This window comes from Miniopterus schreibersii (assembly GCF_964146895.1).
Source record: "Miniopterus schreibersii genome assembly, chromosome: 18".
In the NCBI taxonomy this organism is placed as follows: Eukaryota; Metazoa; Chordata; class Mammalia; order Chiroptera; family Miniopteridae; genus Miniopterus; species Miniopterus schreibersii.
Window position 1 is genome coordinate 8,308,189 of NC_138121.1, and position 23,116 is coordinate 8,331,304.

Here is a 23,116-nt window from a genome sequence, read left to right on the forward strand (position 1 = left end):
ACTTGTCTGTAATCAATGCACTTATCTGCCCCCCACTGGTCCTAAAAGGCTTTGTGGAATGTTCTCAATTGTGAGAACTTTAGGTGTGCTAAGCACTGCAGAAAACAGAGGCAGGATACACGGCTGCACCGAACAGCTCTTGGGCAGGCACCATTATCAATGCCATTTAGTCCAGGAGGAAACAGGCTCAGAGTTTAACGACCTGCCCAAGGTCACCTGGCCAGTAAGTAAGGGAGGCAGAACTGGCATCCGAGTCAGGCTCCAGAGGCCAAGGATATAAGCACAACTCCTAATCTTCAAATCTAACGTGGCCAAGCATATGATCAGGTGTGGGCAGTATTACTTTCAGGACCATTTTACCAAGGGACAAAACAGGCCCAGGGGTGTGGGGGGGGACAAATAAACCCAGTCACAGAACAACTAAGGTAGAGGTGGGATTTGAACCCAGGTGTGTGATTCTGAGAATAACACAGAAGAGAAGCTCCCATGTAGGCAGCAACACCAACCCCCCACCCTGAATCGCCACAATTACATTTACTGCCATTTTCAGGAGGAAGCTTGAGGGCGGGCCTTTCCCTGCCCAGGCACCAGGCCTGCAGGATGGGTCTTGGTGCTACCACCATACTCCAAACCTTAAAACAGAGTAGCCATCCGCATATGTTTCACAGTGACTGATCTTCATCAAACCGAAGAAAGGGGGTGCCGTTAATAGAGGAAACAGACTCAGAGGGCATGTGAGTTGCCAAGACCACACAGAGGGTGAACACCAGGCAAGATGTACAGTCGAACCACAGGGCCTGTGTTTATTGCTACCCCTTCCCATCAGAGGGCAGTGGTACTGTCCCAGAAGAAGCCTCTTGCACCAACACTCTACGTGGACACCAAGGGTGTCGGCAGAGGGGGCCCTTTTCTAATTCACACTCGGGACCCCTATGGGCTACTGGTGGTTCTGATGGAAGAGGTGGAGCCAGGATTTGAACCAGGACCAGCTGCTTCTAGAGGTGGCCTAGCTTCCCAAGGATATTGCAGGAACCCAGAGACAAAGGTTCTCACTCTGCGGGAACCCCAGCACACCGTGCCCCTGGTGGTCACTTCTTCTTCTGCACATGGCCACAGTCGTACTTGCCACGCACAACCTTGAGCTTGACGCCGGGCAGGTCCTGGGTGCGTCCGCCCTGCACAAGCACCACGTGGTGCTCCTGCAAGCTGTGGCCCTCCCCCGGGATAAAGCAGACGGCCTCGCGGCCCGTGCTGAGCCGCACGCGGCAGCACTTGCGGTTCGCCGAGTTGGGCTTCTTGGGTTTACGAATAAACGTTCGCAGAACCACGCCCTTCAGCTGCGGCCGGCCTTCCGTGGGGCCCAGACGTGGAGGCGGCCGCTTTCGAGGCCCCAGGCGGTGCATCTGATTCAGGGTGGCCATGGGGCGGGTGGCCCAGAGCCGAGGGACCAGGGTTAGGCCTGGAAAGACACAACCCAGGAGGGCAGAGGTGGGTTCTTATCCCAGTGAACAGATAACAGTACCAGCAACTCAATTCTGGTGTTCGAGGCACTGTTCTAAGCCCTTTACAAGATGTCTGTTTACATCTCGGAGTACTCACAGATAACAATAATAACTAACAGATTCTACTTTAAGCATTTTACATGAATTAACTCATTTTAATGCTGTTTAAACAGAATAATGACAACAAACAGGCAGAGGCAAAGAAGTCCCAGAAGAGGTAACCCTCACCCAGCCTCGTCTCTGCAGCCCAAGACCCCCACTTACCATAACTTAGGGACATGTTGAGGCCACGGAGAAGGCTGGACCAGGACATCCTGCCGCCTGCAGCGTCCCTGTGTTAGAGGATAAGAGACTCAGAAACGAGGAGGGAAAAGTGGCCGTAGTCGTGCTAGGATCCAAATTCTCCCCTTCCCGCTCTCGGGATCTTCTGGTTAAAATCTAAGGAATTTCCTCTGACGCCTCGCTCTGGGTAGGCTCTCGGGGACCGAACCAACCCCGCCCGCATACTGAAGTAAAGGGGAAACTAAGGAGAGAACCGGGGAGGTTTGGGGGACCCCAGGATTCCAACGACCTCACCGACCCTAGTAGGGCCCGCAGACACGCTGAATCCGGCCTCTAGCCACTTCCGGGGGTTAGCCCGGCAGGGATTGGCTGGTTCTGCCACTCACGTACACCAAAGGGGCGTGGAAAAGGCTGCGATTGGAGAACGACAGAGTCAATCTTGGTCAACGTCCCTCATTGAACGGTTTTTTGAGATACGGGAGCGGCTCATTTCTTCCTGGGTCTGAGTGGCTTGTCCGGAGCAGGACGGCTGCTTTGCAATTGGTCTAAACGCGAAGTGGGCGGGACGAAGGGCTGTGTCTCCTTGTCTCCCAGCCAAGATGGCTGCGGCCGTAGCGCGCCGCTTGTGGCCTTTAGCGGCCTTCCGAGGGCTCCGGCCCCGGGGACATTGCGTCTGCAACCAGAGCCCAAGAAGTTTCGCATCCGAGAAACGGGACCGGAACCTCCTGTACGAGCACGCACGCGAGGGCTACAGCGCGCTCCCTCAACTGGACGTGGAGTTGCTGTGTACATGCCCGGAAGAAACCGCGCGTACCCTGGAGCACCGCAAGGGGGAGCTGCGGCCGGACGACCTCCCGGCGATCGTGAGTGCGCTTGCGCGGGCCAGCGGACTGGGTGCTCGACGGACGAACGGGCTTGCAAGACTCTCTCCAGCAGGGGCGATCTTACTGCAGGAATTGTCGTTCCTTCCCAAGTGTAGCCAGTATTGTGCTAGGACCTGACGCATGTGCCAGTTGTCGACAGAGTGCGAAGGGCCTGCTCTCTAGACGCCCATTATGCGCCTGTTCCATAAAGCGCGCGGGGTATCTCTGCGCTAGGAACTGGGTGTCAGTTCCCTCTGTGCTTCGACTTCACGCCTAAGGCTAAATCCAAAAGAAAAAGGGGGACGGGGGTTGGTGGGGCTATCCCTAAGGAGGAGGAGCAGATTTGGGGGGGTGCTGGTCTCTCTCGCCCCGCCTGACCCCTGTCTTGGGGAGTGCAGGGTCAGCTGCTGTGGCAGCCCCGAGGATAGAGGCTCTTCTGCTGTCACAAGGGAGTGGAAAGGTGAGGGCCGGCGGCGGCCTCAGCTCCATGCCCTTCAGTGCCCAGGTCCTTTCGTCTTCCTTCTGGGTCCCTTAGGATGTTGTTCTGTTCAGCTGTTCAGCTCTCCTTAGGGTCCATCATCCAATCCAAGGGGCCTGAGAAAGGGGAGCGTCAGGAAGTCCTCTTACTGAAGGGAAGGAGGAAAGAATGGCTCTGGGGGCCAGTGAGGGTCTCTCCTCACCCCACCGCTGGTCCGGGCGGCCAGTGGTGTGAGGCTCCAGCCAGAAGGGGCAGAGGACAGTGCCGCTTCACATCTTTCCCTGCTGTGTCCACCCCAGATCGCAACGTGGCAGGAGCTGAGGCAGCTGCGGGAGCAGATCAGGAGCCTGGAGGAGGAGAAGGTGGCTGTGGCCGAGTCAGTGCGGGCCCTGATGGTGAGCATGGGGGTCCTAGCTGCGTGGGCTGGGGCCAAGATGCCTCTGGCTTTTAATGAGAAACCCAACTTGAACTTGAAGGATGTGGACATTCATTACCTCGCATAACAAGCCTTCCAGGGCCAGGTGTCCCTGGGCACCTCCCAGCATCCCCAACCCAGGTTCCTTCCCTCTCATTCCGCCTGTGACTTCACTGTAGTGACTTGACCTCAGTTTCCCCTCCCGCAGTTCCAAGATGGCTGCCCTAGTACAGTGTTTCTTCCAGCGACCCTGCCAGAGGCAGAAAATGGAACTTCTCTGGCTTGAGTGCCTTTTCCAAGAGCAGGGAGATCTTCCCTGAAGCCTCCAGAAGGGTTCTCTCATTCTCAGGGACACAAAAGCCCTGCGCCCACACCCGTCTGCAGCAAGAGGCATCCTCAGCTGGGCCCACGTTCCTTGAGCTCCAGGCAGCCTGGGAGGGCCAGCTGGGCCAGGGCTCTGTGGGAAAGGAGGGAGGAGGGCAGGTGAGTTTGGATTAAACACCCAACAGCATCTCCCACAGAGGGCTGGGAAACAGTCATAAAAATAATAGCAGGCGTTTATATACCAATCACTGTGTGCCAGGCACTGTTCTAGGTGCTTCCCTTATTCTTAATTCTCACAACTCAGAGACAGGGACAGCACAAACCCAATTCTACAGCTGAGGAAGCTGAGGCCTTAAGAGGTTAAAATGTGCCTCAGTCTCACAGCCAGGAAGCTGGAGAGGCAGGATTCGCGGCCAGGCATCGGGGCTGCTTGTCACCACTCTGCCGAAGGCCTCTCGCAACACTGATTACATCTCCCAGGGACCTACTGTGTGTGAGCCGGGGCCTGGGCCACAAGCATCACGGGGCAGCCCATGAAAACAACACAGTTGGTCTCAGTTAATGGTCAGCAAGTGCCAGTGCAACTTCTCGGGGAAGCTATGCAGCCAGCCGGGGAGGTCCTGTTATTCCATTTCACAGACTTTCTGAGGCCCAGAGAGGGGAAGAGATTTGCCTAAAGGTACACAGCTGGTCAGCACCCAGCATTCAGGCCCAGGTCTCTCTGATACCCTCTGCTGCTCAGCATCAGAGAGGCCCTTGGTCACGGGCCTCCAAGTACACTCTCACAGACTATCTTGCTGAGCCTTGGTTTTCTCACTTACAAAACGGGGTCACGTTGATGCCAGCCTTGTGGAGTAGGTTATGAAGAAATAGGGTCGTGTGAGAGCCCTCTGCACAGGGCCAGGCACAGGCAGTACTCAGTGAGCAGGGCGACGGGGTGATTGTTACGTTATTTTGCCGCCTCCCAGCTTTACTGACAGACACAGGCACAGTCGGGAGGGACCCAGCCAGGCATTCACAGAGCGAGGAATTCAGATCCCCCGGCCCTGTATGACCTTTCACCCTCCCTCCTCCCCACCCGCAACTTCATCAACCCAATCACCCTGTTTGTCTCTTTCCACCAGGCGAACCGAGACAACAATCAGGCGCAACAGGTACTACAGGGGTTAACGTCCTGTCCCTTGGGGGTGGGGAGGGGCAGGCAGCATATATCAGTCATGATTCCTCTGTTGTATGTGACAGTGACAGTCATGATTCCTCCATTGTATGTGACAACTCAAACAGGAGTAAGGAAAAAAGAAAACCAAGCTCTATTGATTCATGAAACTAAAATGCAAGCTTCAGGTACCGCTGGATCCAGGTCCTGGCTCCATATTTGGTTCTGCTTCCCTCTTATTCCCAGACCAGCTTTCTCCCCTCCGGGAAAGGGAGGCAGGGTTGGGTGCAAAGAGAACCTCTTCCCTGATAGCTCCAGCCATAGTCCTAGAGCCGATTCTGTTAAGTTTGGCTTATGTCATGTGCCTATCTTTTGAGCCAGTCACTATGGCCAAGGCAATGGAATGTTCCAGTAATCCAGGCCTGAGTCATGTCCCCATGGATGTGCCTTGTAAAGGTGAAGGGAGAAGGGAGGTTCCCTAAAGGAAATTAAGGATATTGAGCCAAAAGAGGAGGTAACAAATGTCTACCACAGTGGTTCTGCCAGCAAGGATCCAAGTCAGACTGGTAGAGGGACTCCCCCACCCTGTCTTGGGCTGACCCTTCTCACCCTCCCCAGGACCCCCAGTATCAGAGTCTGCGGGCACGCGGCCAGGAGATCCGGAAGCAGCTCACACTCCTGTACCCCAAGGAGGCCCTACTTGAGGAGCAGTTCTACCTGTGGGCACTGAGGCTGCCCAACCAGACCCACCCAGACGTGGTAAGCCCCGTGCTGGGCATCAGGGAGGTCAGGGGCCTGCCCAGTGCCACCTTCTTGGTGATCCTCTCTGTCTCCCTGCAGCCCGTCGGGGATGAGAGCCAGGCCCAAGTGCTACATGTGATCGGAGACAAACCAGGTGGGCCACTCTGGCTCGGGCACCCCAGGCTGGGGGTGGGGCCCCTGGGGTCTAGGGGTGTGTGGACTCCATCCCCTGCCCCTCTGGGCTCTTGCTGAGGCTCTCTGTGTGGGGCAGCTCTGTTTTCATCCACTCTCTCCCCTCATCAGGCCCTCTCACCCTGCGCCTGTGTGCCCACTAGTGTCTGTCTGTCCAACTGTCTCTGGCCCCCGTGCTTTGGCCCCACCTCTCATGGGCTTTTCCTCCCTGGCTCTCTGTGTCTCCCCTTCTCTCTGATTCTCTCTCCCTTCCACCTAGCATTTCCTTCTCTTTCCTTCTCTCTTCCTCTCCTTTCTGCTTCTGCCTCCATCTCCTTCCAGCTCCAGCTCTGCCTCCGTCCTATTCCGTCCCTTTCAGTTTGTTTCTCTCTGTGTCTTTTCTTCTCCTCTCTGTCCCTTTTCCATTTCTGCCTTCTGTTCTCTCCTTTCCCTTCTTTCTGTCTTACTGCCTTTCCTTCCCGCTGTCTCTAACCTCCTCTCTCTCTGTCCCGGGTCCCCACTCTCCTCCTCGTACCTCTCCCCCTCTTACCCACTGTTTCTCATCTACATCCAGCTTTCTCCTTCCAACCCCGGGGCCACCTGGAAATCGCCGAGAAACTCGACATCATCCGCCAGAAGTGAGCCCCCTCCTGGCCCCCTCCTCCCAGCCCTCCCCACCCCAACAGCTGGCTGCCGGCTCTGCCCCCCCGGCCCAGCATGGGATGTGGAACCACCAGGGCCACACCCCGCATGAATGTTTGATGCCCGGTCCCCGTTTGGCAGCTGGGCCTCTGCCCTGGGGTACTGGAGTGCCCCTCTGCCCTCCCAGCCCTGGCCCATATGTCCCCACTTATCTGCCCATCTGTCTCCCAGGCGCCTATCCCACGTGTCTGGCCACCGCTCCTATTACCTGCGTGGGGCTGGAGCCCTCCTGCAACACGGCCTAGTCAACTTCACACTAAACAAGCTCATCCACCGGGTATGAACCAAGGGTGGGAGGGCTGCCTGGAGGGGATGGCATTGAAGCTGAGCTCAGAAGGCTTAAGGCAGTGAGGAGGGGGTGTGATCTCTGTTCCAGTCACTGTTTTCAGAACTTTACATGTATCACTGACACATTTAATTCTTAGGACAACTCTATGAGGTGAGTGCTAGTATTATCCCCATTTTAGAGATGGAAAAATTGAGGCCTGGAAAGGGGAGTAAGTAGGCCAAGTCTTCTCAGCTAGTGTGCAGGCTCAAGGCTAGAGCCTACACTTGTAACCACTGCACTCACTGCCTCCTGCCTGCATGTAAAGGGAGTGTTGCAGAAACATGGGGTCCATTGAAACTGCAGGGTCAGCCAGGGCCGAATGCATGGGGCATTGGCCATGGTGAGGGACTTGAACATGACCTGGGGAGCCACAGAAAGCTTTAAGCAGGGGAGGGGTATAACTGAACTACACTTCCGGCTGCCTGGTGTGGTATGATGTATGTGGAAACCATGAAGCACCAGAAGAGGGTCCCAGTGACAGGGACACCGGGGCCTGGGGCCAGCTCCAAGCGCGCTGCTCAGGCCTTCTTCAACTTCCTCTGACATGGAATGGACTTTGGAGTGACAAGAGGGTGCCATTGGCCCATCTGCAGTGTCCCTTCTTCAGGCCTGAGCTTGGGTTCTGGTAGGGGTCCTGGCTGTGCTTCTCACCCCCTTCCTTCCCCCACAGGGCTTCACCCCCATGACGGTGCCAGACCTTCTCCGAGGAGCTGTGTTTGTGAGTGAGGACTCTGCCCTCCACACCAAGCTGTGTGTCAGGCCCCATTTTGGAGGCCAGGCAGGGAGGCCAGTCTGTCTCCCCTGGGGAAACTGCCCTGGGGCTGGCTTGAGGGATCAGGACGGAACAGGGAGGCCACAGTGATTCCAGATGTTTCTAGGGGAGGAGAAAGGGTTGTGACTGCAAAATGGAGGAGTCTGTGGTTATCTGTCCCCTGACCTCTGTGGCTTGGCCTCCTCAGGAAGGCTGTGGGATGACACCAAATGCCAACCCATCCCAAATTTACAACATTGACCCTTCCCGCTTTGAAGACCTCAACCTGGCCGGGACATCGGAGGTGGGGCTTGCAGGTGAGCACCTGCCTGGGGCCAGGGTGGTGGTGAGTACACCTTCAGTGCCCTCAGAGCAGGAGCAATTATAGGGGGGCAACTTAGAGCATCCTGGGAGGTGACGGCTGCCTGCCCAGGATATCTCGGCAGCCCCGGGGCCAACGCGTACAGTTGTTCAGGTTGTTTACTGCGCAACAGCCACATGCCTGACACAACGTTGTATCTGCAGAGGGGATACCCCTTCTGATCCTCACAAAAGTTTCCTATGGATGGGGGGGTGGGTCCTGGCTGACCCACCCTGTCCCCCTCTCCTCCCAGGCTACTTCATGGACCACTCCGTGGCCTTCAAGGACCTGCCAATCAGGTGATGCCCAGTTCCTGTCCACCTTGTCCCCACCTGTGACATTTCCTCTCCCTTCCCTGACTCCTGCTCCCTGCTCCTCCAGGATGGTTTGTTCCAGTACCTGCTACCGGGCAGAAACAGACACGGGGAAAGAGCCGTGGGGGCTGTATCGAGTACACCACTTCACCAAGGTTAGTACAGCAGGGACTTTGGGGGGGTCACCCCAACAGCCAAGGGTCTCCTGACTCCTTTGCCCCCTACCCTGCCCCAGGTGGAGATGTTTGGGGTGACAGGCCCTGGGCTGGAACAAAGCTCGCAGCTGCTGGAGGAGTTTCTGTCCCTGCAGATGGAGATCTTGACAGAGCTGGGCTTGCACTTTCGGTGCGGAGGGTGTGGGGGGGTAGGAGGTTGATGCTTCTCCCCCTGCCCCCTTTTCCCTGTGCTAGGATTATATAGAGGCTATCTGCCTGCCTATCAATCTCTGAAGTTTTGATTCGAGTTATGGGATTGTAATTGCAGCATAAGCAGCATGGTGCTCCAGGGTCAAGACCCAGGCCCCTTCCCTCCTGTTGCTCCCTATCCCTAGGGTGCTCCCTCTCATGCAGGCCCAGCCAGCTTCTCACCACCCAGTGGGAAGGTGGGGCACACCCCTTGCCTTTAAGATGTTGGAGGTCTACTTCCCCTGTCAGTCTCACGTAGCTTTCAAAAGATGCTGAGAAATGCAGACTCTTTTCTGGGAGACCCATTACAAAAATATGGGGTGCCATTATTACAGATGGTGGGACTAGCCTGGAGAGGCCGCCACATGCCCTTTCTCCTCCCCAGCCTTGTTTCCTATCAGTCCCTTCCTGCTTCCTCCTCCTGTATCACCTCCATCGCCATCCCTGCCTCAAGGAGGTGTCCCCTTTGCCACTATCTCTTTTTTTTTTTTTACGTCTGGTGCCCACTTTTTTGGCTCCCTTCTCTTCCAACGCCTCCATTTTTTTCTTCCCTCCTCCTCCCCTCCCCCTGAATTTTCCCTGTCTTTCTCCATGTCCAGTGTCCTGGACATGCCCACCCAGGAACTGGGCCTTCCCGCCTACCGCAAGTTCGACATTGAGGCCTGGATGCCAGGCCGGGGCCGCTATGGTGAGGTGAGCTCCCACCCCGGTGGGGACACAGGGTGGAAGGAGTGTAACACCGCCCCCCATAGATGATCCTCTTAGCCCGCCCCACCTCCCATCTAGGTCACCAGTGCTTCTAACTGCACAGACTTCCAGAGCCGCCGCCTCCACATCATGTTCCAGACAGAGGCTGGGGAGCTGCAGTTTGCCCACACGGTGAGCCCCCGCACTCCTGTGCCTCCCCTGCCTGCACCGCCCACACCACCCACACGACCTCAGCCCTCCCTGGGGCCAGCCAGTGGGCCTCAGCCTGAGCATGCCTCTCTCCCAGGTGAATGCCACAGCCTGTGCTGTCCCCCGCCTTCTCATCGCCCTCCTAGAGAGCAATCAGCAAAAGGTGAGGGGCTGGTGTGGCTCAGTTGATTGGGCGCTGTCCTGTGCACTGAAAGGTTGCTGGTTCAATTGCCAAGTCAGGGCACATGCCAGGGTTGTGGGCTCGATCCCTGGTGGGGGGCGTGTAGGAGGCAGCCGATTGATGTTTCCCATTTGCATTGGTGTTCCTCTCCTTTTCCCTTCCTTTCTCTAAAAATCAATAAAGAAATCTTAAAAAGGTGGGGGGGGGCCAAAGGATCGTACCCAGAGGGGTAGAGGGTGGAGAGCTAGTGCAGCCACAGCATCCTGAGGCCTGCTTTGTCCCCAGGATGGCTCTGTCCTCGTGCCCCCTGCCCTCCAGCCCTACCTGGGCACTGATCGGATCACAGCTCCCACCCACGTGCCTCTCCAGTACATCGGGCCCAACCAGCGCCAGAAGCCTCGGCTCCCGGGCCAGCCTGCCTTGAGCTGAGGACTCGTCCTCATCAGCCACCCAGTTTTCACTGCTTCCTGGAGTTTAGGGGACCCTGGACCCCTAGGACATATGGCCCTGAGCCTGTCCTGACACCTGTATTCCTCGTCAGCACCACACCTGGGCCTGTGGACTCCAGGGTCCACCTCTCTTTCCCTGCTGCCTCAGAATCAGTCACCCTAATGTCATTGGGGGGGTCCCAACCTGTACTGGGAAGCAGGACATCTGGGGACTTGAAGGCTCTAGGGGTGGGGGAAGGAGAGAGGCCTCTGCCTCCTTCCTTCTTCCCTCTCCCCCTCAGTGCTTAGCAGAAGGCCCCCAATAAATGGTCAGAACAATGGTCTTTGTGGATCCGTGAGCAAGGGAGATGGTCCTGGGCGACTTGCGGGGGTGCGGGACAGTTGCTCAGAAGTGCTAAGTCATCACAGGCCATGGCTGGAAGTGTCCAGCAACGCCCAGGGCACGTGGACCACTGGGGGAGCTGAGAGGATGCCAATGCCTCTCCCCTTTGGGACAGTGGCACCTCACAATGACCCATTTCAACCTCACCCCTGTCCCTGGCTCCGGGTAGGGGGCCAATAGGCAGCACAGACAGTGAAACCCAAACTTATTCTTCCCTGGGTGTGCCCGTTACTGCATGTGGAGTATCCCAGCTCCTCCGGCCACAGCCCTACATGTCCTTCTCATCTCCCCTTAACCCACGTCCAGTCTGTCTGCAGACCCAGGCAGCTCCACCTTCAAAATGTTTCCAGAACTCCCTCTCCCATCCTGACCCCTCCATGCTCCTGTCCACTGCTGTCTCCCATGTGGAGAGTCATGCAGCCTCTTTGCTGTCTCCCTGCTCCTTGTCTCGCACACAGCCAGAGGGCCCCTGTGACATGGGCATCCAGGCATGTGCCCCCTGCTCAGAGCCCTCCTGTAGCTCTAGCTCACTCAGGAAAGGGCAAAGTTGTCACTGTGGCTCACAAGGCCCCTCCTTCTCTTCCTCCTTCCTTACATAGTATTTGAGTATTTTCTGTCACCCCCTTCTCAATTGTCTGCTCCAAGAGGGCAGGGCAGTTTGCCAGTTCCTTCACTGTAGCAACCTCACTGGGCATATAGTAGGTGCTCAATAAAACTTACAGGACCGAAGGTGCTCCGACCTGAGCAGTTCCCAGTACCCAGAACTGCCTAAATTAGCTTATACACACATTCATTTATTTATTTCTTGCCATCAAGCCTCGCCTGTGGAGTAGGTTGTCACAGACCCTATTTTACAAATGAAGAAACAGGAGTCAGGGAGGTAAAGCAATTGTCCCAGTGCTGTAGGTCTGGTAGCTGTGGAGTTGGGAGTCAGGCAGAGCCCAGCCACCACCTCAGGAATAGGCTATGAGACCCACTTTCCAGATGAGAAAACTGGGGCCAAGGAAGGATAGGGGTCCGATGAGGTCCATCAGTAAATGGCTGCTGCTGGTTCGAACCCAGGCTGCCTTTCAGCAAGGCCTTAAGCTCAGACCTTGTTTGTTTGTGGCAATCTCCCTATCCCCATGATGTGCTGAGGTCCCAGAAGCCGGAGGGGAGCGGGTGCAGAGCGTGGGTCCCTATGAATAATTGAGGGTCTCAGGCAAGCCGGCGCCCCACAGCTGTTGTCCTGCCTGCGGCAGGAGGGGGCGGCAGTGACGTCACTTCCTCCCTTGCGGGGCCACCACGAGGATTATAAAGAGCTGCTGCCCTGGTCCGCACAGCACTGAGGTCCTCAATCGGGAAGCGCCACCATGCAGCACCGCGGGCCCTCCGTGTTGCTGTTGCTGCCACTGTCCCTGATGCTGCTGCTGCTGCTGGGGGCATGTGAGTGCCAGAAATCAGGGAGGGGGCACCTTGGCAGCCAGTGTGGGGAGCAGGGACTCGGGTGACTGGGGGCTGGGACAGCATGCCCAGTGGGGTCTGATGAGAGACTTAATGGACCAAGCTTCCCTGTGGGGACAGTGCATCTGGCAGGTGGGCCAGGGAGGGGACTGTGCATATCCGGATGCCCTTGGAGCTGGGATCAGCACGGGGGACAGCGCTGGGGGTCCTGAGCCCAGTTCCCACCTCCTTCCTCCACAGCCACCGCTGCTCCTTTGGCGACCAGACCCTCCAAGGAAGAGGTAAGGAGTGTGGACCTCTTGCCCTGCCTCATCTCCCTGGAGTCTTGGCCCTCCCTGCCCAGCCTCCTGCATGATCATCTCTCCAACTGCTCTCCTTACCCCTATCTGCCCTACCCTCAACCTCCCCTCTGACCTTCACCCCCAGCTGACCCGCTGTCTGGCAGAGGTGGTCACAGAAGTGCTGACGCTGGGTCAGGCCCAGCGAGGCCCCTGCACGACTCTCCTACACAAAGGTAAGGAGGGCCCAGGCTCCAGCTCCTCCGGGACCCCCCCCGCCCAAGTTCTGTCCAGGGCTGCCTGGAGGGTGTCCTCTGATCCCAGAGCCTCCCTTGCCCCCTCCACTCACTTCCCTCTCTGAAGCCTCTTCCTTCCCCTCCTGCTTGGGCTCAATTCTTGGCTGGCAGAGGAGGTGGCCGTGCCCCTTTCTTGTCCCAGTGCGTCCAGCCTGGCCCCCAGCCCACCCTTGGGGCTCCTCACAGAGATACAGGAGCGGGGTAGGGGATGGCCTCAGCCCTGACCCTCCTCTCCCAGTTCTGGGCAGTCCCCCTGTGGGACTGCAGGTGGGCCCCAGAACTCCTCCAGATGTTTCCCAACTGGTTGTGCAAAAAACATCCTTTGTTTCCCCCAGAGATGTGTGAGACAGAGCCCTACGGCTGTGTGTCCACCGAGGAGAAAGGCCTGCTGGTCGGAGAGTTCAAGAAGCGGGAAGCCGGGGAGACGAGGTCCAGCCAGGAGGTGAGGGAGGAGGCGGCAGCAGCAGAGAGGACCCACGAGTCTGAGGTGCGGGAACAGGCCATCGGCGAGCAGCTCCACAGCCGGCTCCGCCAGGAAGAGGACCATGAGGAGGAGGAGGAGAGGGGGCCCGTGGAGACCTTCGAGGGCCTGTGGAAGCAGCGGCTAGAGGATGGTGGGGGCCCCCAGAAGCGGGTGGCAGAGCAGGCCAGTCACGAGGAGACGGCCCAGTTCGAGGCCGAGGAGAAGGGCGTGCAGGTGCTGGGCGGGGGCCGCAGCCTGTGGCAGGGGGCCGAGGGCCGGGGCAGAGAGAGGCACGAGGACTTGCTGCGCCACCGCCACCGCCAGCCGGAAACCGAGTCCCAGCAGGAGGAGAAGGAAGAGGCTTCAGAGAGGGAGGTGAGTGGAGGTGGCAGTGGGGAGTAGGGTCTACCAGATGTCCATGGAGTTCCTACCAAACAGCTACCAGTGTTGGGCCATAAACAGCATGATCCACCATGAATGGGTCACAGTGACCAGGATTGACACCAGGACTAGGTAGCACATTGAAGCAGGGCCTCTACTTAGCCCGGATGGCCACCATTCTGATTACAGTAACCCACATGGCCACCATTCGTGCAGTGTCTGAGTTAGCCACCACGCTAGTTCCTGCCGAGCAAATTGGCCACATGAAAAGGCTGCTGTGCCTGGTTCACTGAACTATAGATGGATGCTATTGCTGGGTCATGGAAACTAAGATGTCTCCATGATTGGTGGCAGGAACCAAAATGGCCATCACCTCCCAAATGGGTCATGGCATCCAAGTCGGGCATCTTTGCTAGTCCTATGTATGCTGCTGTTGGCTATGGCAGGCACCATAGCCCTCACCACTGGTCGTGTTGGCCAACATTACCAGGGTTATGGCAACCACTGCGGTCACTATCGCAGCCCATGATGACCAGGATGATTACTGCTGGCTGCCACTGTGTGAGCTGACATGGCCCACATGCATGGGCGACCACTGGTGTGGCTGCCTTTGAAGGTGGGTGCTGACCACCCCATTTCTGATCCCACCAGGAGCAGGATGTGGAGCGGCTGGAGCACGTGAGAGAGGAGCTGAAGAAGGCCACAGAGATGCTGGGGGAGGAGCTCAGGAGGGAGGGCTGACTCCTGACCTCATGTCCTCCTTCCTGACTCATCCTATGGCTTAGGACTGTTGACCCCCAAAGCCCCCACCTCACCTGGTGCCCCACTCCACTCCCTAACCCGCAGGAGTGGGAGGAGTACCTTGGAACCAGCCTGAGGGGCCAAGTCTGTGCTGGGGAGAGGGGCTAGGCTCATACTGACTCAGGAAACACTCCACCACCCACGAAACCCACTCCAACCCTTCTGAGTGAATAAAGTACAAAGAAAACCCCCGAGGCTACTGTGCGGCACTCAGTGTTGGAGGGGTGGCGCCTGGGAGTGAAGGGGGGGGCACGGACCGGGAAGGCAACAGCCAATCTAATCTCCAGTTGTCAGAACCGGGGTTTTATTAAATTGGAAATCCTATTAACAATTAAGTCAGATGGGGTCATCAGGGAGAGGTTTTGAAGCTGGGGTAGGTGGCCAGTTTGGGCTCCGGCCACTGTGGACCACGATGTCGTCGTATTCATCCTGGGGGCAGAGGAGGCCAGGCAGAGGGGCTCAGGTGGCTGCCACCTTGCCCACTGCCCATTTCTCCCACCCAACCTAAGAACTGGGTCTTGCCTTGAAACCCACATTTCCCCGCTCCTAGTTCAACTTCCCTGCTCCTAGTTCTCTCCACCATTTTTAAGGTCACCTGTGTTCTCCCACCGCTACTGCTGGAGCTGGAGCCTGGGTGCTTCAGCAGTTCTTCAGCAGCCGCAGCCACTGAGGTCCCCCTCCTTCACCCCTGCCCTCTGCCTTTACCCAAATTCCTCAACTCCCACCATCCAACATCATCCCCTGCCCAAGGGTTTTCCAAAGAAACAGCCTCACCGCTGGCTAAGGTCTCTCCCCACCGCTGCCAGTGTTCCCATCGCTCCTGCCCTAAGTCATCTTCCCACAGCCGAGTTCTCCAACTCCCCAAAATCACTCCCCACACTGCTGCTCTCTGCTGCCTATTTACCAATCACTACAGCGAGGTCTTTTCTCTGCTTCTGCCTGAGTTCTCCCTCTGCCACTGCCTTAATTTCCCGGCCACCCCCGTCCAGGTCACTCGCCCTGCTCGCGTTCCTGCCCGAGTTCTCTAATTGCAACAGCCCAAGGTCAGTCTCCATGTGCTGCCTAATTTCTCTTGTCCCCCCTCCCACCTGCCCATCTACCCTGAGCCCCCAGCTGGGCCGCCCAGTCTTTCCTCCTGACTCACGCCCTCATCCCCGCTGTCACTGTCGCTACTGCTGCTGCAGGGGCCAGGCTTGTCGTCCTCATCCTCAGGTTCAGGGGCTCCATGTGCACGGAGGAGGCGGGCAAGGATGGGGTTGGGCCGGAGCATGGCGCTGCCCAGCGGGGTGCGGCCACCATACATGCGGGCAGCAGGGTCAGCACCTGCCTTCAGGAGAAGCTCCAACACATCGGCTGCTTGGGCCTCCACTGCCAAGTGCAGGGGGCTCCGGCCACACGTGGGCTCCTGTGGGGTGTAGCAGAGAGGTCAGAGGAGGCCGTGCTCCACTCTGGGACAACCCCCATCCTGCCACACCTCCTCCCCAGGACAGCTCACCAATTTGTTGAGGTCAGCTCCTGCCTCCCAGAGTAGTCGGACCATCTCTGCATCTTTGTGGATGATGGCCACATGGAGGGGGGTGTGGCCTGGGGACAGAATGACTGACATTAGACCATGGGGGTGAGGGGCCTGGGCCCCTAATGCCACAATCCCAGGGGAGGGCTCTGTGGCCTGAGGGTGACCAAGTTTGGGGTCTGGCTCCTGAATTTCTGGGTATATCAAAGAGGCACCTGCACTGCAAACACCCAAGTCTCAGATGGACTGGAACTGGCTGGCAGTGCCAATGCCTAGGTTGTGGGTCTGGGGCCTGGATCTTGGGGCGAGGAGACCTGATCTCTGGTCTTACTTTACAAAGAACCCAGAACTCAAATTCCTGGGTCCTGAGTAGTTGAAGGACCTGTGAGCTTGGGGGGGCTGGGGTGGACCCTAAACACTGACTGGGTCCGGGATGACCTCAGTCCCTTTGTGAAGGGGCCAGGTCCCAGGTAGTTGGACTTAGAGAAGGGAGAGCTGAGACTCAGACACCAGGGCCCTGGGAAAAAGGTCTTTTTTCCCATGAGGGCTGGGGGAAACTAGGCCCAACAACTGGGTTTGGCCTAGGAGCTCTAGGCCTATGGGTTCCAGATGATCTGGAGCCTCCAGGTGGGGGTCCTGGGTCCCACACTGCCAATTCTCAATAATCCGGGGCCTGGGTGGGAGTCTTTGGTCCCAATGCCTGGCTCCCTGAAGACTCAGTATTACTTTCCACAGGCCTGGGTGAGTCAGGAGAGCTGAGCCCAGAGCGAGGTGCTGTCACCTGGCCCTGCTCAGGGACCGGGGGCCCTCACCATCATAGTTTTCAGCTGCCAGCTGCAGCTTCCAGTCTTCCTCTCTCTCATCCTCTTCCTTCTCCAAGTCAGGTTCGAGGTATAAGGGCACAGCGGTGCGGTCGGTGTCAGGGGCGTGGTCAGTGTCAGGGGCGTGGTCAGAGCCCTGAGTGAGGTAGGTGTAGGGGGCTCCCCTAGGTCGCTGGGGACGGGGCTGGAGCAACACTTGAGCGCAGGCGTGTGCCCCCACGCGGCAGGCCAGGTGCAGCGCTGTGTGGCCCCCACGCTCTGCCACATGCAACCCGGAGCCGGCTGTATACAACTTCTCCACCGAGGATGCCTCCCCCAGGATGGCTGCCAGGTGCAGGGCTGTCTGTAGGAGCAGAGCGCAGGGTTAGAGGTCACACTGAGAATCCTGGCCCCAAGCTCTACACTAGAGTCCAGTAGCTCACCTGGCCCAGGTCATTCTGCAGGTCCAGGTACTCAGTACCAGCGGCGAAGCCTAGGAGGAAATCCAGGAAGGGCTCATGCTGATGAATCACTGCCAAGTGCAGTGCCCTGAGGACAAGGACAGGGGTTAGAACACGGAGGTCACGTACACTTGGATTCACTCATTCGATAAACATGGAGCACCTACTGTGTGCTAGCCACTGTTCTAGAACCAGTTGTCAGGAATCTGAGAGGGTGAGGTCTGAGTTAATTCAGAAAATTTGTTTAATCAATATTTATTAAGTAGGACTTCTACCTCCTCTCAAACAAGGACCAGATTTCCCTTCCATCTGAATCAACCAACAAATCAGACAAAACACAGAATACAAAACAACAGTTTTCAAAATACTGCACAAGTGTGTCATGCAATGGATGATAGACAGGAAACAAATGAGGTGAAGCCTTCGACTGCCTGCCACAGCTTACTGTCTTGAGAATTTCCAAGCCAAGGTGCAGGGAGAGGTAACCCAGGCAGGGCTGGCAGATTGCCTGAGGTGAGAAAATGGAGCCCAATGTGTGCATGTGTGGGTGGGGGGCAAGCAGCTAGAGTCAGGAGATAGAGCACCCGAGAGGACAGCTGCAAAGGAAGAGGCTCCGGACTGCTGCAGAGGAGCCTTTCGAGTATTTAGGATACTGATCAGGGAATGGGCGTGGGGAAATGACCCCAGTCTGAAGGAAGTATCATCCAAAAGGATTAGAGAAGTATGCCCATTGCTCACATGAGGCTGTGAATAGTGCCTACTATTCCCACCAGCCAGAATAGGAAAAATCCATCATTCCCAGAACACTGAGTAGAATGTTCCAGAATGTCTTACCTCAGTAGTGGGGAATGATGAGTGCTAGATGGAACACTGCTCAGGACCCATTTAACAAATCATAAAAGCAAAATCCCAAAGGATCAAACTACTTATAAGTAATTTAGCTGTAACCCAGGACAATACTCAAGAATAGAAAAAATATTTATAGGAACACAAAACTAACCAGCCTAACAAGGTAAAACCCACAATGCCTGGCATCTAATCAAAGATTATCAGGCATGCAAAGAAGCAGGAACACCTGACCCATAATTAGAATAATCAATCAAATGAAGTTGGCCTAGAAATGATCTGGATGTCAGAATTAGCAAACAAAAATACCAAATTATAATACCAGTTCATTATAATTGCGTCTCACATATTCTGAAAGTTAAGTAGAGACATGGATGATAAAAGAAAAAGATTCGAATTGAACTCGACATAAAAACTCCAGCATCTGAAATTAAAAACACACTAGATGGAATTAACAACAGATTACACATTGCAGAAGAAAAGATCAACAAACTTGAAGAATTCACAACAGAAACTCTCCAGAATGAAACACGAAGAGGACATTTAAAAATGAAAGCACAGCCCAGCTGGGCGTGGCTCAGTGGTTGAGCGTCCACCTAGGATCCAGGCGATCGGGGTTCGATTCCTGGTCAGGGCACATGCCCAGGTTGTGGGCTCGATCCCCAGTCGGGGGAGTGCAGGAGGCAGCCGATCAATGACTCTCTCATCATTGATGTTTCTATCTCTCTCTCTCCCTCTCCTTTCCTCTCTCTGAAATCAATAGAGATATATTTAAAAAAATAAAATAAAATAAAAAAAGGAAAGCACATCAGTGAGCTGTGGGACAATGTACCTAAAGAGCTGGATAGAAAAAATATTTGAAGAAATAATACCTAGAAAATTCTCCAAACTTGCTGAAAACTCTAAACCATCAGAGCCAAGGTGAATGACTGCCAAGAACAAGAAATACCAAGAAAATGACACCAAGATCCATCACTTAAAAATCTGTTCAAGCCCTAGCCGGTCTGGCTCACTGGTTAGAGCGTCGGCCCACGGACTGAAGGGTCCCGGGTTCTATTCTGACCAAGGGCACGTACCTCGGTTGCAGGCTCAGCCCCGGTTGGGGCACAAGTGGGAGGCAACCACTCGATGTCTCTCTCTCACATCGATGTTTCTCGCTCTCTCTCTCCCTTCCACTCTCTCTGAAAAACCAATGGAAAAAATGTCATCAAGTGAGGATTAAAAAAAAAAAAACCTGTTCAAAACCAATGATAAAGACCAAAATCTTAACAGCAGACAAAGAAAAAGATACCTAAGTAGTACAAAGAACTAGAAATAAGTATGACAGCAGATTCCATCTAGGGAATACTGCAAAACATCACAATGGAGCAACATCGTCCTCAAAGACAATGACTGTCCAACCAGAATTTTTAACCCAGCAAAAACAGCTTTCAAAAACAAAGACAAAATACAGATGTTTTCAGATACACAAAAGCCGAAGGAACTCATCACCAGCAGCCCCACACCACAAGAAATGGTAAAAGAAACCTGCAAGCAAAAGGAAATGACATCAAATGGAGTACGGATCTACACAAAGGACTAAACGCTGAAAACAGGTCCACTAGGGGACAACAGAAAGGATTTTTTCCTTATTATGTAAGCATCTTTTGAAAATATTTTTTTAAATATGTCTTTATTGATTTCAGAGAGAGCAAGGGAGAGGGAGAGAGAGAGATAGAAACATCAATGACGAGTCATTGATGGGCTGCCTCCTGCACACCCCCTGCTGGGGATCGAGCCCACAACCCTGGCACGTGCCCTGACTGGGAATTGAACCCTGATCTCCTGGATCCTAGGTGAATGCTCAACCGCTGAGCCACGGCCAGCTGGGCCAGATAAATATTTTAGGCTTTGTGGATCATGTGGTCTCTTTACATACTCTGCTCTGCTTGGGTGATGCCACAGCGGCCACTGGCAATATGGAAACGATGGGCGGGGCTGTATTCCAACCGAGCTTTATTTACGGAGCCTGAAATTGGAATTTCATGATTTTCACTGGTAACAAAATATTCTTCTTTTTCTTTTTTTCAACCATTTAAAAATGTAAAAACCATTCTTAGCTCACAGCCACACAAAACCAGGTGACTGGCCAGATTCTGCCTGGAGCCCAGAGTCTGCCAGTCCTGCCTTTCAGAGCAACCACTAAAATAACACAGAGTTTAAGCTAAGAAGCCAACAAACAAATACAGTGGAACAAAATGTACTTGTTCCAAAAGGAAGATAAAGGGAAACGAAGAAGAGATAAGTAGAAAATTAATAATAACAATATAATAAACTTAAACATAACCATATCAATAATTAAGTGTCAATGGTCTAAACACTCTAATTAAAAAGCTGACATTGTCACATTGGCTAAAAAAGCAAAATTCAACTATACGCTGACTATAAGAAGCTCTCTAAATATAAATACTTAAAAATAGGTTAAAAACAAAAGAGTGGCCCTGGCCAGGTTGTCCGTTGGTTGGAGTGCCCTCCTGTACACCAAAAGGATGCGGGTTCGATTCCTGGTCAGGGCACATACCTAGGTTGCAGGTTCAATCCCAGTTGGGGTGCATATGGGAGGCAACCGATCCATGTCTCTCTTCCTCCCTTCCTCTCTCTCTAAAATCACTAAAAACATATCCTTGGGTGAGGATTTAAAAAAATAATAAAAAAATAAAAGCAGCCACTGGCAATATAGAAACGGATGAGCAGGGCTGTATTCCAATAGAACTTAGAATAAGGTGTATTGTTCTAATGCCAGTGAGTCAAAAGAAAGCAGGAGAGAGTTATTTAATATCAAAGTAGATTTCAGAGTGAGGAATATTACCAGGGATAGAGAAGGTTACTTCATAAGGAGAAAGAGGTCAATGAAGCAAGAGGACAGAATTCTAAACATCTGTGCCCCTGATAACAGAGTGTCCAATTACATCAAGCAAAACCTAATAGAACTACAAGGAGAAACTGACAAATCCACAATTCTTAGTAGAGATTTCAATATGTCTCTCTCGATAATTGAGAGAACACATTTTAGACACATGTGCAAGAAAAACGTATGACCACAATAGCACAAAGGCCGAGACATAGTGGAATGGAACACTATACCCAGCAACACCGGAATATGGTCCTTTCAAGTGCACACAATATTCTGAACCACAAAACAAGCCTTAATAAATTTAAAAGAATTCGATTCATACAAAGTATGTTCTCAGTCCGCAAAAGAAGTAAATTAAAAATCAATAAAAGAAAGGTATCTGGAAAGTCTTCCAAATATCTGGAAACTAAATAACATACTTCTAAATAATCCTCTGACCAAAGGAGAAATCAAGAGAGAAGTTGTATTGAAATGAATAAAAGTCAAAGCACAACAAACAAATCAGAATTTGTGAGCTACTGCTACAGCGGTGCTGAGGAAACTTAACAGTGCGCACCACCTATGACAAAGAAAGGTCTCAGATCAATGGCCTCGGCTTCCACTTTAAGAAACTAGAAAAAGGAAAAAACCAAACCCAAAGGAAGCAGAAGAAAGGAAACAATCAAAGTCAGAACAGAGATCAATAAAATAGAAAGCCAAGAAAAGAGAGAAAATTAATGAAGCCAACTGGGTTCTTTGAAAGATCAGTGTTTATTGAGTGCCACCTATGGGTCAGGCTCTATTCAGTCACTGGAGATACAGCAGAAAACACAACACACAAAAACCCCAGGTACAATCCCTCGCTTGGGCCTTTCCAAGCTGTTTTTTTTTTCACCTTCTTACCCAGAATGCTCTCCCCAAATAATCTATTTGTCTCATTTTCCTGCCTGATTTTTCTCCAAAGAACTTACTACCCTCTGGCATACCATTTTTCTGTTTAATTTTTGTCATTTTTTTGGTCCCTCTTTTCTCTCTCTTACTTGGTGTCTTTCTGTGTCTTTTTCTTTCCTTCTCTTTTTCCTTTCTTTCTTTTTTTCTCTCCCTTCCACCCTTCCCATCTTTCTGTCAGTCCTTCTGTTTGTATACCCCTCTCCTTCGAATGTACACTCCACAGGGCATAAGTTTTTGTCTGCTTTCTTCACTGCCTAATCACCAGCACCTAAAACAGGGCCTGAAACGTGTTTGATAAATACTTGCTTAACAGACGAATCCCTGCTGTCATGGAGCTTACAAATTTTCTCTTTGAATGTGAGATGTGAAGATTAGTGCTCAGAAGGTGGGATCTTAGATTCAAAGGCCAAGTAATGATTTCGGAAATAAAGGTCTAATGCTCATAAATCAGGGGCGAAGGATCAAAGACCATACATATTTGTGGAGGTTAGAGGTCAGGAGGTGCCTGCCTGAGCTACAATTCTAATAAAGGTCTCAGGAGTGGGGTCAGGAAGGTCAAATAGAATTTTGGATCAATGGAAAGACATGTGGAACTCTGAAAACCAGTGTTCAGTAAAGGAGGTCAGAAATTATGGGTTAGGTTCAGCTGGGTAGGAAATTGATTTTATTAAAAGTTAGGACTTGAGGGTTTAGGAAGTCAAGCATCAGAAGTCAGATTTAAGAGTGAGAGGTTGTGATGCAGGGATCAGAGACTAATAGGGAGTTAGATGTCGTATTCTAGGGCCCAGTTTGGCAGCGTAAGGTTCACTCACGTGTCCCCATCTTCAGTTACGTAGCCGAAGACGAGGGGCGCCCACGACAGCCCCGGGCCCAGCTCCGCGCCCAATCCCGGTCCTCCAGGGGCCGCTGCGTCCGGACCCAGAGAGCCCAGGCCACTGTCGCACCACTCGTCGGCATCCGCAGTTTTCCCCAAGCACGCGACCCCGGCCATGGCCCCCCCAAGCCTCAGGGGCCCCCGCGGTCGCCCACCAGTCGCTGGGCTCTGCCTAAAGTTCTGGAGCTTCCGCCCTGCGGGGAATTTCCCCACCACGCCCCCCTGATCCACCCAATCATAGTAAGGTAAATCTCTCACGCCCCGCCCCCTACCACACTATGACCAATCAGAGTTTCCATATGGACTACGGCTCTCTACTAGTTCCCACATTTTCCTGGCGCCCTTTATCAACGTGGCTACTGGCGCGGGGCACGTTGGGACTCGTAGTCCCGAACCTCTTTTTTTTTTTTCCCTCTTACCTAAGAAGGGCGTGCGC

At 53.9% G+C, this 23,116-nt stretch overlaps 4 protein-coding genes across 6 annotated transcripts; 2 read left to right on the forward strand and 2 right to left on the reverse strand.

Moving 5' to 3' along the window:
- Positions 1-735: 735 nt before the first annotated feature.
- Positions 736-2,147, reverse strand: MRPS12 (mitochondrial ribosomal protein S12). 3 transcript variants are annotated; one of them, XM_081117706.1, is made up of 3 exons: positions 2,083-2,147; positions 1,767-1,834; positions 736-1,459 (listed from the first exon to the last, which is right to left on the reverse strand). In XM_081117706.1, exons 2-3 carry the CDS (start codon positions 1,813-1,815, stop codon positions 1,089-1,091), a joined length of 420 nt encoding a protein of 139 aa, XP_080973832.1. In that variant the 5' UTR covers positions 1,816-1,834; positions 2,083-2,147; the 3' UTR covers positions 736-1,088. The 3 variants fall into 3 exon arrangements, with proteins under 3 accessions (XP_080973832.1, XP_080973834.1, XP_080973833.1); XM_081117708.1 differs by having other exon boundaries at positions 2,074-2,141; XM_081117707.1 differs by lacking the exon at positions 2,083-2,147 and having other exon boundaries at positions 1,767-2,067.
- Positions 2,148-2,350: 203 nt separating this feature from the next.
- SARS2 (seryl-tRNA synthetase 2, mitochondrial) lies at positions 2,351-10,639 on the forward strand. Its single transcript, XM_081117709.1, has 16 exons — positions 2,351-2,647; positions 3,425-3,520; positions 4,989-5,018; positions 5,639-5,779; positions 5,861-5,915; positions 6,507-6,570; positions 6,806-6,911; positions 7,633-7,680; positions 7,922-8,030; positions 8,328-8,373; positions 8,456-8,543; positions 8,624-8,733; positions 9,392-9,485; positions 9,579-9,671; positions 9,787-9,852; positions 10,156-10,639. The coding sequence occupies exons 1-16, from the start codon at positions 2,384-2,386 to the stop codon at positions 10,297-10,299; spliced, it is 1,554 nt and encodes a 517-aa protein (XP_080973835.1). The 5' UTR covers positions 2,351-2,383; the 3' UTR covers positions 10,300-10,639.
- An 842-nt stretch (positions 10,640-11,481) lies between these two features.
- On the forward strand, positions 11,482-14,558 carry CCER2 (coiled-coil glutamate rich protein 2). Its single transcript, XM_081117710.1, has 5 exons — positions 11,482-12,126; positions 12,385-12,425; positions 12,571-12,658; positions 13,054-13,556; positions 14,214-14,558. The coding sequence occupies exons 1-5, from the start codon at positions 12,054-12,056 to the stop codon at positions 14,301-14,303; spliced, it is 795 nt and encodes a 264-aa protein (XP_080973836.1). The 5' UTR covers positions 11,482-12,053; the 3' UTR covers positions 14,304-14,558.
- Positions 14,559-14,650: 92 nt separating this feature from the next.
- NFKBIB (NFKB inhibitor beta) lies at positions 14,651-22,916 on the reverse strand. The gene is made up of 6 exons (XM_081117711.1): positions 22,619-22,916; positions 17,120-17,225; positions 16,689-17,040; positions 15,859-15,947; positions 15,508-15,768; positions 14,651-14,792 (listed from the first exon to the last, which is right to left on the reverse strand). Exons 1-6 carry the CDS (start codon positions 22,795-22,797, stop codon positions 14,700-14,702), a joined length of 1,080 nt encoding a protein of 359 aa, XP_080973837.1. The 5' UTR covers positions 22,798-22,916; the 3' UTR covers positions 14,651-14,699.
- Positions 22,917-23,116: the final 200 nt, after the last annotated feature.